This window comes from Acinonyx jubatus, chromosome D4 (genome assembly GCF_027475565.1).
Source record: "Acinonyx jubatus isolate Ajub_Pintada_27869175 chromosome D4, VMU_Ajub_asm_v1.0, whole genome shotgun sequence".
NCBI classification, from domain to species: domain Eukaryota; kingdom Metazoa; phylum Chordata; class Mammalia; order Carnivora; family Felidae; genus Acinonyx; species Acinonyx jubatus.
The window spans coordinates 51,020,911-51,034,862 of NC_069391.1; the positions used below are offsets into that span (position 1 = coordinate 51,020,911).

The window sequence follows — 13,952 nt, forward strand, 5'->3', positions numbered from 1 at the left end:
AAATATTATTTTCATGTTAGAGCAGTTCACATATAGAACTCAGTATTTTAGATTAAAACTGTTCATGTTAGATCAGAACACCTACTAGACTATTGGCCTCAGCATGGAAGAATACAAATGCACCCAATATATTAAAAAACATGTTTATTTTCTCAGAAGATCAGGAAATACATATTCTGTAGGCACTACTCCCCTACCTTACCACCCCTGCCCCCTGCCCCGGCACAGAGAAAAGAATGCTGGCTTTGGCCAATCTATATTTCCCTAGTTCTTTCTCTTTAAGCATGAAAGACAAGAAAAGACTGGTTCAAATGACATATTTTATTTGTCTCTCTGGACATTATATTCTTCTGATATTACCAGTGATGGTATCTCGCATGACTTCTAGAAGACTTCCTCTCCCCACTCCCTTATCCTCTCTCCCGAATCGCCTTCTTCCTAGGGCTACCCAGAAGCTCCCCGTGTCCAGAGTAGGTCACTTCTCACTAAGGAGACTTCCCTTGCTCACAGGGAGGGAGATCTGAGGTGGCAAGCGGGTCTGGTCTGGCTGCATCAGACGACAATGGAGACTGAAAGAAGACCCAGTCCACCCACTGTCAGACCCACCAGAACAACGGACACAAAATAAAGCACCAGGGCCTCTGGTTCTGTCTTCAGCAATATTTATTGGAAACGGCGATGCTTCCTGTGGTAAGAGGTTTATACATTAAGCAGTAAGATTTGCCTTTCACTCCACATGACCCACTACCGCAGGCGGCACATCCGAAGCAGCACATTAAACCTCTGAAAGAATCTGTACAGCTAGATAAATAGAACTCTGGATACCTAACAGGACTTAATGACTGATACCAAAAAAAAAAAAAAAAAAAACCCCAGAAGAACAAAAAACCACTCATAAGCTTACACACGGCACTGTACACACAACACGAAGATGGAACAGAAGGGACAGAAAGAAAAGTAATGACTGAGTTGGGAAAAACTTTTGCATCTGCAGCCACACATCTTACTTAAACTGCTAAGCACAAAAATCATCTTTATTTGGTCCTCATTGAGGGCAGAATATGCACAAATGATGTTCAAAGAACACAAGGTGGAAGTGGAAAGGAAAGACAATTGCTGTTTCTTGGTCTAGGGACTAGTTGAAAAATGGTTTCTTGTGTTTTTCTCTTGTGTCTCTGTGCCAAACGGACTCATGAAACATGTAATTCATAAATAAAACTGAAGTGAAGTGACTTTTGTTCCCTCTTCCCTGTACCTTCAGAAATGGCCTAAATATATACATCGTTTCTCTGCAGCAAGAAATTTAAGCTTGGAAACCAGATGTCTTCCCAATTCCTCATAATGGAGAATCTCTTCTCTTCAGCCCCTCTCACAATATGCTGATTGCCAACTGTCACCGTAGTACTTAGAAATAACAGCGGGAGTCCCCCTCTGGCTTTATTAGCAGGGTGAGAAGAAAACTTGCTGTCCCTCAGAAACACGCATATGTGAGAGGAACAAAGGTGACAGTTTTCAGAAGAGGTTTTTAACTCGCACTCAACACTTTCCTACCTATAGCATCAAGGGACTAATTCATTCAGACCAGAAGACAAGTTGCTGGTGAGGGAGGCTTTCTTCCACAATTCTGTGACTCACATATTTGGGAGGGGCAATGTGAAAGCAAGAACTTTCTCCTATTGAAACGGAGAACCTGAGACCTTGAGATGGCCCCTGGGTGATAGACAGTATCTTCAGTAGGATGTTTTTTCTGTGATGTGGCTCATGGTCATATTCTAAGAAGCCACAACCTCCTGAGAACTGTGTAAACAGCAGTTCCATGACTACTGGCTGGTCTCAGATGGTGTTTAAAAAGCACATGCCATGCCCACCAGCCTAAGAAGATACCACCCATCACCATGACTCTCGTGGGATCACACAAGTCAACCAAAGATACTCGGTGGGGCTTGATGACCTGGACCACTGCAGCCTGCACTTGGGATGTGTTGTAAGCAGCATTACCAAAGCAGTGGTTAAACTTAACTATCTGGGTCAAGAGGAGGTAAGCCTGCCAGCCTAACATCCTAATGAGGCAGGGCAACCAGAATCTCCACATAGTTGATGGGGAAGAAGCCTGACTGGCCATGAAGCATCCCCTCATACCAGTTCTCATCAATTTGGTTAGTGAGTGTGATGATATCACCCTCTTTAAAACCCAACTCCCCTTCATTTTCAGGTTCAAAGTCGTACAGAGCTCGGCAGCAGGGCTGATCCATTGGGGCACCTGGAAGTGAAAGCAGGAGAGAAGAACACAGAAAGACAAGGGGTATTTAAGTCACATATCTACCACCTGCTGCACCTGCCCGGCTTGCTGTCCCCCTTGATTCCTCCCTCACTCCTCTTCCTGCTGAAGCTTCCTCTTGCGGCTCATGCCGAGTCCACTGCATGGCATCTGCTCTTTACCAGTCTTCAGAAGCTTTCTCAGATTTCTGGAAGTTGTTCGATGCCTGCTTCCATGTCCAGTATGAAAAATAGCCTCATCTACGTTTGTAACACATGCGCCACAGTCCATCAAGTTTTGCCTTCCTGATGATGTCCAGAGATGGGAGACCCAGTGACTTAGGGAGTTTTAATGAGATTTAGGTCAATAATATAACAAGGCCAGAACCCTTTCCATGTTAGCATTTTAAAATCTCTGCCCATGTGAAAGAGTCAAGTTAATTACATGAAGAATGCTTGGCAACCTCAGAATAACAGTGCAGTTTTCACTTTTGAAAGATAAAGACTCCAGCCTCTGCGAAACTGCTGTAATGTGGTGAAAACAAAACAATATAAGACACCGGGTTCAAGTTCATATTCTGGATGACCTTGCACAAGGCACTTATTTCCCTTTCAGTTTCTTTGTCTAACATTAGAATTCACAGCAGAACTTACTCCACACTACTACTGTGGCTATTAACTGAGATCATGTAAAAATTATATAACTTTGTAAATTGTTACATATATAAATAATAGGAGTACATCAGAGTTCTGGCGTACAAAATATAATGTACTCTACCTTGAGTAAAATAATGAAGAATGGAATTGTATCTTAAAAGTGATCTGTTTTAAGTGAGCATATATATTTTATACAGCATGTATCCACATAGGCACATCAACTCAGACAAGTGCATACACCTCCCATGTCTTCTAGATGGCTTGAAAGGGAAACAACATAACCTATTTTTTTTTTTTTTTTTTACTTAAAGCAGAAAATGAGCAAGTCTCCAAAGAAAGGGTTAAACATGCGGTTGGCTTCTGAACAGGGAGAAGCAAACTAGTCACAACAGACATGACTAGTGCTTGTGGCCAGCTAGCTTCTAAGAGCCACTGCTGTTTATAATACCTGACCCTGGGGGCTCCGAGAAGCCAAGGGGAACGCAGAGGGTAGAGGGCGCTGACTGTCACCACACACCTGTTTTCCTTCATGGTCTCCTGAGAGCATCTCACAAAGCATTTCTTACCACAAAACATTAGCACTGGGCTACAGGGAAAATAGGAGACACTGCATATCTTTGAAGTCCACATCCAGTTTTAAGAGAGTTTCCACTTCTTCAACCAGCTAAATGTTAAGGTTGAAAACACCTCAAGCACAGGTTTTTACCTAATCTGTGTGTAGGGGGTGGAGAGCAATGGTGCCAACTGAAAGAATATATTACTGGGTATACATCAATATTCCTGACAGAAAATAAATTTTAGCTTTTACTGTACCAACCTCAGTTACACGGCATAATGAGTTGGTTGAAGGTTGCGGAAGGAGAGGAAGAGAGCAGATGTTGAGATGAGAAATACATTCATCTACAGATATATTCAGCCATTTGCTCCCATGACTTAAGAAATCCAATTGGACATGTTCCTGGAGCTGCTGTCTGTGGGTTATATGTGAGTGTATGTGGGCACGCCCTGCCAGGGGCATTTTCTCTCATGCGTTCTGGAACACAGAGAGTAAAACAGGGGAAAAAAAGATGATATTGCTGGCACCGAATTGGCTCATTAAGGTGACAACACAAGAGAAGGTCCAAATCAAATGTGTTACTTAAGAGGTTAATGTGTGCTAATGATGGAGAGTGAGAGAAAAGGGGACAAAGAAAGTTTCCTAGAGGAGACAAGAGGGAAAAGGAGGAAAGAAATGATCAATGAGAAAAGAAGGAAGGAGTGCTTTGAAAGAGTTTCTACCTGACAAAACCATCCTGTAAGAAATGTATCACCGTACAGTTCTTGTGCAGCCCGACTGGACTGCACCTAGAATTTACGGACAAGTGCCAATGGGAGGTGCCCAAGGCTCTTATAATGGGGTCTGCAGGTCTCAGCTCCTTACCTGCAGGTTTGGGTGTACTGGTGTGCGAGAGGCCCCCGTTGGGCTGAGTACTGTCTCCAGTCGGAAACTCCAGGCTCATTCGTGGTTTAGGCTGATACTCCCTTCTAGGCTGAGATGAAGCTTGCCTTATTCTGCATTAAAAAGAAAAGGTGGGGAGGGGGATAAGAGTATGTAGCCAATTAAGAAGCAAAAAGAAAAGCAGTGATATCCAGGAAGGCTACCAATGTGGAGCAGGGAAAATCTCAAAAGAACCCATAGCCGTCTTATCTGTAGGAGGTCTCTGCTTTCAGTGGTGTCCCTCTGGTCATACCCTCACCATCTTCAACCTTTCTCTCAATCCCTCCCTCATTTATTCAGAGCTCCCTGTGAAAATGTGCTGGGAACCCAAAAATGAATGAGACACAGTTCTTGCCCTCAAGCAGCTTATGGTGTGTAAGGGAGATGGAACATAACTGAGTACCATACACTGTGGTAAGTGCGGTTATGGAGATACTTACAAAATGCTACAGGAACATGGGGGTGGGAGTGGGCAGGAGTCTACCTGCCCACAGAAAGGCTTATGGAAGGAGAGAAAACACAGCTAAGAGTCATTTCCAGATGAACAGTCCTTTCCAGAAGAACTCAAGAGCTTGAAAAGATTTGGAAGGAGGAAATACCCTGAGAAGAGTGAGCAGTTTGAGATACAAGAAGGGGAAAGAAATGAGGGAAGACAGGAGGAAAGTGGAAAGGTGTAGACAATAAATATATTCCGTACACCCCCAAGTATTCTCCATAGTCTCAGATGCATACGGAGCAAAGTGTACAGATTTGCAAGGACAGGGAGAGGTTAAGATATGGTGACTGTAGAATGATACTGACTTTGAACATATTTCAGAGAGATAAAAGGAAAATGGCCCTTCTGCTCAACAGATGTCACAAAGACATGTAATACTTCTTTAGTATGTTGAAGTGCATGCTTTTAGATCTTTCTCGAGGTTTCTGAGTGTTGCACACATTTCCATGAGGGTGCATGGAGGAAAGCTGCACAATGTGATATGTGTTACAGTAAGGACCTCTGTCTAAGCTGTGCAGGTTGGGACCCTGCAACTCCAGGGAGCCCCATTCACAAGACTACCATGGCCTCACAGTGGGTGCACCTGAGGAGACGGAACAGGCACACAAAAGCTGTCCCTGTGACGGTGGAGGGTTCTTACATGGTGTGAAAAGATACAGGCTTTTAAACAGATTATGCCTGCCTGGAGAACCCTGGTTACACCACGGTGTGACCCTGGGCTAGTTACTTGATCTCCCTGGGCTCCCACCTTTAGGTGAAGCTAATCATACTTAGTTTACAGAGCTGTTTCATAAGACGGGTGATGATATGCCTCCAGTACGCACACAGAATATGTGCTCAGCAAATCACATCCATTATCCTCAGTAGCACCCGGCTTCCCATCTGTGGTGGCCAACACACAGTCCAAGCATTGGCTTCTCACAAACACAAGAGTACATTCAAGGGAACAAAGTAAAACAAAGCACAAGACCCACAAAAGTCAAGACAAATAATCCACAAAGTGCCTATGCAGAATCAAAACTTTTGGCAAAAGTTTTACTTCAAATGGACTCCATTATTTCCATTTCTTTACCCATCATTTCATAGAAAGAAAATGGAAGTGTAAAATTCAGGAACTGTTGAGATACCTTTCTTCCAGTCTGACAGTGACTTGCTGCAGGATCTGGACCGCCTGCTTGTGGTATTCCAGCTGGGCTTGGACGAGCGCAGACAGCTGGCTCACCTGTTCAATCTGCAGGCCGATGGGGTGGGGGTGGGGGTGAGGGGGGAGACACGCCTTAGTTACCAGATTACCATCCTTAAGCAACCACTCCTGCCCCAGCACATATATGACAGAGCTGCCCTGACACACAACCCCAATCTCCAGCGCCAGGAGATATTTCAGGTTCCATATCAGTTAAGGATAAGAAGCATCCATATGCTTGGAAACACCAATACCACAAGGAGTAGTTAGGAATCCAACTGAAGATCACACACAACTCTCACTGAAAGTCTCATTCTTAGCTACAAACTTCCAGCTGGATTTGGCTAATTTTATTGATTTCTTATAGGAAAAAGATACATTGACCAAAGGACTCTTGGTGCCCTGTACTTTTCATGCTCTTTCAATCTATCTGCAATGTAAAGAGGCTGGGTCAATGCTTGGATGCATTTCAGCTCCAATATTCTAGGCATCCTCAGTTACTCTTCATTTTGTGTCTCAGGCTGTGACCTAGCTGAGTATCTCCCTCCAAGTCAGCAGAGGCAATGCTATTTCCGTAAGTTTTGGGGTGGAATGGGGCCCTGGGAAGGAACACTGTGATTCAGGTCACACCTTGTGCCTAGAGCATCCTTCTTTAGCAGGCAGGTGAAACACCAGTTGTTTCACATAAACAAAAACCTACACTGTGTCTCTGGGTGGTGGGAAAATCCAGGTATGTTCAACATGCCTCCCCTATCACCAGTCAGGGCAAATCGGGTAACTGATAAGCACATAAAGGCTCTGTAAACATCTTAGAAGAAGTTGGTTGGCAAATGATAGGGCCAGAGGTGGGAGTGAGCAAGAGCTTGAAAGCTGTTTAGCAGGTTTTATTACATGAGCGGTCAGAAGTCCTCATGGCTATGAGGCTGAAAGGACTCAATGGAATATAATTTCTAAAGCCACAAATAATAATTTGGTGCTCTGGAAATGTAAAAATAGCTTTAAACTTCGTTATACATGCCCCCAAATACAGTATCTATGCTACAATCATCAAACTCAATTGAAATTAGTTTTTGAAAGAAAATATCAACTTTACTTCAAAATACAAAACATCTTAACCTATACTGGGACCCTCAATTCTAAATGCATTTTAGGTGATATTCTTTTATAATCTGAAGCCAATTTGCCAAATATTTCAACAAAGTATTTTAAGCTACTGAACCTTTACATGAATCATCAGAAAGATTCTTCATCTTCTCACCACTGGTAATTCTTTAAGGTCATTAGGAGTCAAACATCTAGTTAGATCAAACCATGATAATACAGAAAAAAACCTTACCATTTCTTGATCTACTTTATTTTTTCAATTTTTTTAAAAGAAATAACTATCTGCTGAAGTTCTCACCACATAGTGTAATCAGATATGCACATTTTAAATTACATAACCCTTTAACATAATCTTGAGTCTCAACGGCAAGATTAAATTAGAAACTACAGGACAGTCACTCACATCCATCTCTAAGAGATTAAACATGCTTGACTCAGCAATTTCTTTAGATTCATCAAATTTCTCCAGAGCCTGACGGAGCTCTTCATCTGGAATCTTGCCTTGTCGTTTTTTCTTATAATCAAAGTCCAGGCGTCGACCTTCCAACTTCTTTAGATGATGCTGAAAAAGTCAAGGGTGGCAATATGCTTTGAAAGGATTCATGGAAAGGGCCTATTTTTAGTCTACTTCTCTGTCGTGCCTATTAGCCTCCAAAATAAGACAGGCTAAGTTCTAAAATATCATGTTACCAGAAAAATAAAGAAACCTGCAACAGTGGGGCAAATGTTTCCAAAGGCTTAATGTGGAGAAGCGTCTTTAAAAACAATTAAGAGTAAGAAAGAAATTGTGGGAATTACCAGTGCCCTTTATTTTCTGACCTTGCTGGGCCAAAACCAAGCTGGGCATGATAGCAGCTGGGCATATGTGCATACCGCCTCACATGTGGAAAACACTGCTACATAGAACCCACAAGTTCCCATCTTCAAGAGAAGCCGTAGCTTGCAAGAAGGCAGGGGGAAAAACACTTCCCTTGAAAAGAAGTGAAAAAGACTGGCATTCTTGTTTTTTGAGTCCTAGAATATTAATGCTGGAAGGGACTTATCTTTGAGGAAATCAGTCTGTTAGAATCACATAAGTTGCTTATCAGAAATATGGATTACTGATCACCTGCATTAACATATCCAGGGCCAGTGTCTAGTAATCTCTACCTTAACTCTTAGCCCTTGGTGACCGATGTAGCTTTCAGGGAACCATTGATGAGTTTAAGTCTCCCATTTGGTAGGTGATTAAACCAGTGGACAAAACCTAACTCAGAAGGGACAATAGACGGGGTCTAATGCCCCACAGTGCTCTCCAATCCCTCCGTGCATCCTTCCCCACTGCCTGGACACTCAACGTCTGCCCAACACATCTAGTGACAAAGTGGGAAAGTCGTTTCCCACTGCTACAAAGTGTCTTTTGCAAAGAGCTGCAGTGTTGCATTACTAATGGGTGGGAGGAAACGCTAAACTTCCCTGATCCTGGGCGTGTATGGAAAGAAAGGGAGGGAGATGAAAACAGAGTTGGGAGCGGCGAAGAAATGAGAAGGAAAAGAGGAAGAAAAATATCCTAGACCTTCCCTTCCACTGTATACCCTGCCTGCAATCCACACCCTGATCCAAGTTAAATGTTTGCTCCTTTGGAAGGGATAGTCTTAAAACACACTTGAACTTGCAGTCAGGGTAGAGTATTGGAGGTGCGGTTAACATTGTAGACTTAGAGTGAGTCTGCCACTTACTAACCGCAATCTTGAGCAAGTGATACGGGGGAGGAGACTAGAGAAAAAGCCGTCTAAGGGACTTCAAGCTGTAGATGACCACATTACAATAAAGTTAAATTTCAAAGAGGTTCCATAAATATTTGTTGAAGGAATGAATGAGTAAACATTATACACAAAGATGGAGGCAAAGCCAGTTGAACTTTATTTATTTGGAAGAGCTCACTCTTCTCCATGTTTTATAAAGAGGATAGTTGGTTATTCTTCCTCAGTCCTAACAATCATCATGAAAATATGAAAACATGTGTTTATAGAATGATAGTATAGCTATTTACCTAAGCTAACAACGGATACATCTAACAACTGTTTTAGAGGGTGAAATCAGCCCAGAAAGACATAATTAATAACACTGGATAGTATCAGGGAAGGATATTATTCTTCTGGAGAAAAAAAAAAAAAAGCTTGAAAAACCTGAAGACTGAATGTGGAAAAGTCAAATGTAATATTCATAAGAGGCCCAATCATAATAGTGGGGCAAAAGAACTGCATTTCCGGTTAATCTCAATTTGTCTAGCTGGGTTGTTTTTAATTCAAACCTGACCGCACACGATAAGCTTAAAACAAAAGTTTTGTGAAGAAAAAGGACACCTACATCTGCACATTCAAACTGCTTGCTTCCTAAAGGACTGGTTGCAGATACCTGAATTTCTCTCAGATCTTTGTCATGAAGGTTCTGAAGGGGGTCAATGAAGTTTTGCTTCACTTCCATGTCCAGTGAGTCTTTCACCTCCGAGAGCTCCCGCATGGCCTCCCCCACTTCACCAAGGGCTGGGCCTGGAAGGGGAGAATGAGTCTGTTTCACGTTAAAGGACAAAGGTGAAATGTATATGCAGTCATAGGGCCACCACAGGTGAAAACCCAGGGACTACTGCCTGTCTTGCGAGGACAATGGAGATGAGAGGCATTACATAATGCCCTCTAGAGAGCAGTGTGTTTCCACCTAAGACAGTCCATACAGTACAAATTCAATGCTACCAAGGGGGAGGTATCTCTTATTATGAAGAACATAACATTTTGTTTTTCCTTTAAAAAGCAATTTTGGAAGCTGTCTATCCTCCCTTGTCAGTAAGGGCTTTCCCTAATAGGGAACCTGTTTAAGGCCAATGCATTTAGCAGAAGCAAATATAAGGAACAGACATTTATTTGCTGAGACTTCCCATCATGAAGAAGTGAAAACAGAAGTGTTTAGTATGGTGACTGAGTCGGACAAGAGAGGAGTGAAGGAATTCATCTGGGGTGGTAGATCTCAGAGAAAGCTTATGGGGCAAGGTGTTACATCATACAGACTGTTCCCTCTGCCCTAATATTCAGTTATGTCAGACACACTCCACAGTGAGCTTCCAGGCATCTGGATGTGTTCACCAGCTACTGTAAAGATTAGGATCTCATCAGGGAAAAAGAAAATAACTAAAACCTCTACTAAGACAAATCACACTAAACATGAAATGACTCTGAAGACAAATTTTTGGCCCATGCATATAAGATGTAAAACAGAATCAAAATATAAAATGGTTTGAATAATTTCCTGCAGCGTCTTACTGGCACTAAGTCCCCACGGACAAATGAAAGAACAGAAGTGTGAGAAAGCACACATTACCAAAGTTGCAATCATCTCCAAGCTCTCTTCCAAACTTGAGCATGGCCTCTGCCAGCAGTGCTTCTGCCTGGGGATAGCCTGGCCCTTTCTCCTGGCCACGGATTTTTGACATGGTGTTGATCATGCTGAGTTTAGCTCTGGAAGCTGGAGGCAAAGAGATCACAGACGTTCACAATAGGCAATGTGATATAGCAGAGACAGGGCCGGATGGAGAATCAGGCCTTAACTGGCCCATAAACCACCTCAGCTATGAACAATTACATCTGTACCTTCCTAGCTTTGGTGTCTTCATCTGTAATATGAGGAGGCTGGCCTACAGATTTGATATAAACAGACTTTTTTTTTTTTTTTAATCACCAAACTTTCCCTTTCTTTCAATACTTACAAGGAACTTAATAGAAAAAGCAAAGCTCTTCTGGGTGGAGATCCTACCCTCATGTGGTCTCCATCTTCCTGTGTACTTTTCCAATCCTCTCTTCACTGTGGTGGCTCTGGCAGTACCTCTGTGGAGCTGAGAGGCCCCATGGGAAGCATTTTGAAAACTACTGAATTATGCATTCTCTAAGTTTTAGGATTCAAGTTTATATTTCAATTCTAGGAGTCTATGGACAAAAGTAGGAAATTGTTAATTCTTGCCATGGGAGCCTTATGCCAAATTTTACTTACACCCATTTTTTCAAAATCACTGTTCAACTAAGATTCTGATGGTAAACAGACCCATGAACAACAGAAATACTGAGTTCATTAAAAAGACTTAATCACTTCCCTAGAACATAATGGCTTCTGAGAATTAGTTTCATGCCACAAAGACAGCACTTCAATTTCTTTTTTGCTATTGTTTTTATAAAAGATGCTTAGAAGCAACTCCAGTTTTCCTGGAAGAAAAAGCTTTTCTAACACAGTGTTAAAGAGAATTTCTTGATGCTAGGATACTAGATTTCCTCAGGTTCATTATTAGAGTTGGGCTGTACATTAGCCTAGGATTGTGCCCAGGATCCCATCTGCATGGAAACCCCTGAATGAACCACTGCTAAAGACACTTCCAGCATTATGAGTGGCCGATATTTAATCTTGAGCATTTGTTTCAAATAGTTTTTAAAAAGTTTTTATTTCAACTCTAGTTAATATATAGTGTTATATTAGTTTCAGATGTACAATATAGTGATTCAACAGTTCCCTATAACATCCGGTGCTCATCACAACAAGTACACTCCTTAATCCCCATCACCTATTTAACTCACTGCCCCCTCCATCTCCCCTCTGGTAACCATTAGTTTGTTCTCTACAGTTAAGTCTGTTTCTTGGTTTGCCTCTCTGTTTTCCCCTCTACTCATTTGTTTTATTTCTTAAATTCCATCTATGAGTGTAATCATATATTTGTCTTTCTCTAACTGCCTTATTTTGCTTAGCATAATACTCTCTAGTTCCATCCACATCAATGCAAATGGCAAGATTTCATTCTCTTTTATAGCTAAATAATATTCATATATATCACATCTTTTTTTCCCTCAGATCTAGGGTTAGGGATAGGGCCAGGGTGAGGGTATGTGCCTGGTATCCTGCAGGTCAGGTCCCTACAGAGGGTGTTAGGGTTAGGGGTTAGGCTTTAGGGGTGAGGGTAGGGTTAGGGCTAGGGTTAAAGTATGTGCCTGGTATCCTGCAGTTCAGAGACCTCTCCAGAGGATAAAATCCCGAATTTATGCTAGAATGGGAATAGACTTGTGAGCCATCTATTGAGCTGAGGCAAGGTGGGATTTAAGTTTTTATTTTAATTCCAGATAGCTAATATACAGTGTTGTATAGTTTCAGGTGTACAATATAGCAATTTAACACTTCCATACATCACAAATAGGCTTTTATTTAAATTTGGGATCCCAAGGTCAAAACTGGAGATGAGGACAGTTATCATGAGAGGACTCTTCCCAGCCTAGCCCCAGGGGTATATATTATAATGAACAAGGAAGATATGGTGCCTCCCTTTAGGAAGTTTACAGTGAACTAAGGGGAGCATCTATTTTAAAACAATTAGAATGAAGTGCATATACTAAGTGCCATGGTGGGGGATTATAGCAAGTTACAGAAGTACAGCATCACCTCAGTCTGGGGGCAGAGGGCATTGCAAAGAAGGATTCTGGAGGGAAGTATCTTTAAGCTTAGAATCACATAGTGACTAGCAGTTAGTTGAGCTAATAGTATATGCAAAGCCTGGTGGTAACTGGAAAAAAATATATATATATATAATTCAAATTTTCCTTACTCTGCTTTTCAAAGTATATATGTGTTAATTTTCAAAAATTGAAATTGCTACATGGTCACACATTTTTGAGGGAACAGTATTATTAGAGCATATTTTCAAAGCCTTTTCCAAAATAAGTCGTATCAGAGATCCCGGAAGGAACACGGTCCCTGCCCTCAGTGTGCTCACAGTACAGTGAGGTGTGAAATAAACAAACAGACAGTGGCAACAAACATAAATGCAATGATGGCTAATGTGTACAAGGTACTGGGGGAGTACAGAGAAGAAACCATAAAAGCACAAATAAAAGTGAAATAAGCAAACATCAGACAATAAGAATTATAGAATGAATAGAAGGAAAGAAGATAAATGGAGGCCAATGAAATACAATACGGAAACCACACATGGTAGTTAATCCCTTCAAATCCTGTTTTGACTACACTCTGAAGACTTACTCCTCTTACAAAAGTTGGTATTGATTTGTGCTTATAGCTTGGTTCTGTTAAAAGTCCTCTTGTGGTTAAGTAATGACCAGAAGTAATTGAAATGGTTTAATACTGTGGCTGATTTTCAAAGTCATCATTCTTATTCTTCTACTAATTACTTAAAAATATCTTGGAATTTTTCTACATTTTCATGAAAAGGGTATTCATACCCTTTTCAATACCATACCTATTCAATACCATACCTATTAGTTTATTTCTTCAAATCCTCTAAAATATCTATTGATCCACATATTATTCTCCATACTATGAAAAGGCTGGCTTTTAAATTCATTCACAAACTCCTTAAATATTTATCAAGAATCTCTAGTTAGTAAAATTTCTGTGTTCTTGAAAACGATCATCAGACCTCTGAATTCATCATCTTTAAATATAACATAATTGTATTTAAATGATTTTTTTAAAGCTGTATTTTAAGAAACAGAAAGTAAACCTGGAAAATACAAATTTCAGACATTAGAATTCCTATAGTATGGTCTCTTCTCTTTCAAATTATCTTTTTTGCTTTCTCATAAATTTTCTCACAAATTTTTACAATCTCTGAGGCTACAGCCCCATATTTACTGTTCCAGCTTTGCTATCCTAGTTCAAGTTGCCCCCACTGGGTTTACTGCTGAAACAACTTGTCAACAGTAATCCCTCCCCTGGTCCATGGGAACAGGATCCTGGTATGCTGATGGGTGTAT

General features: G+C 41.3%; 1 protein-coding gene across 1 annotated transcript in view; it reads right to left on the reverse strand.

The window, feature by feature from the left end:
• Positions 1-645: 645 nt before the first annotated feature.
• The window catches only part of SH3GL2 (SH3 domain containing GRB2 like 2, endophilin A1), a 212,740-nt gene continuing 199,433 nt past the window's right edge, over positions 646-13,952 (reverse strand). The window contains exons 4-9 of the mRNA XM_027047229.2: positions 10,528-10,671; positions 9,571-9,704; positions 7,577-7,735; positions 6,014-6,117; positions 4,334-4,464; positions 646-2,260 (exon numbers count right to left, since the gene is read on the reverse strand). Of these exons, the coding sequence (XP_026903030.1) occupies positions 2,061-2,260; positions 4,334-4,464; positions 6,014-6,117; positions 7,577-7,735; positions 9,571-9,704; positions 10,528-10,671 (872 nt within the window). The 3' untranslated portion in view covers positions 646-2,060. The remainder of the gene's footprint in view (positions 2,261-4,333; positions 4,465-6,013; positions 6,118-7,576; positions 7,736-9,570; positions 9,705-10,527; positions 10,672-13,952) is intronic.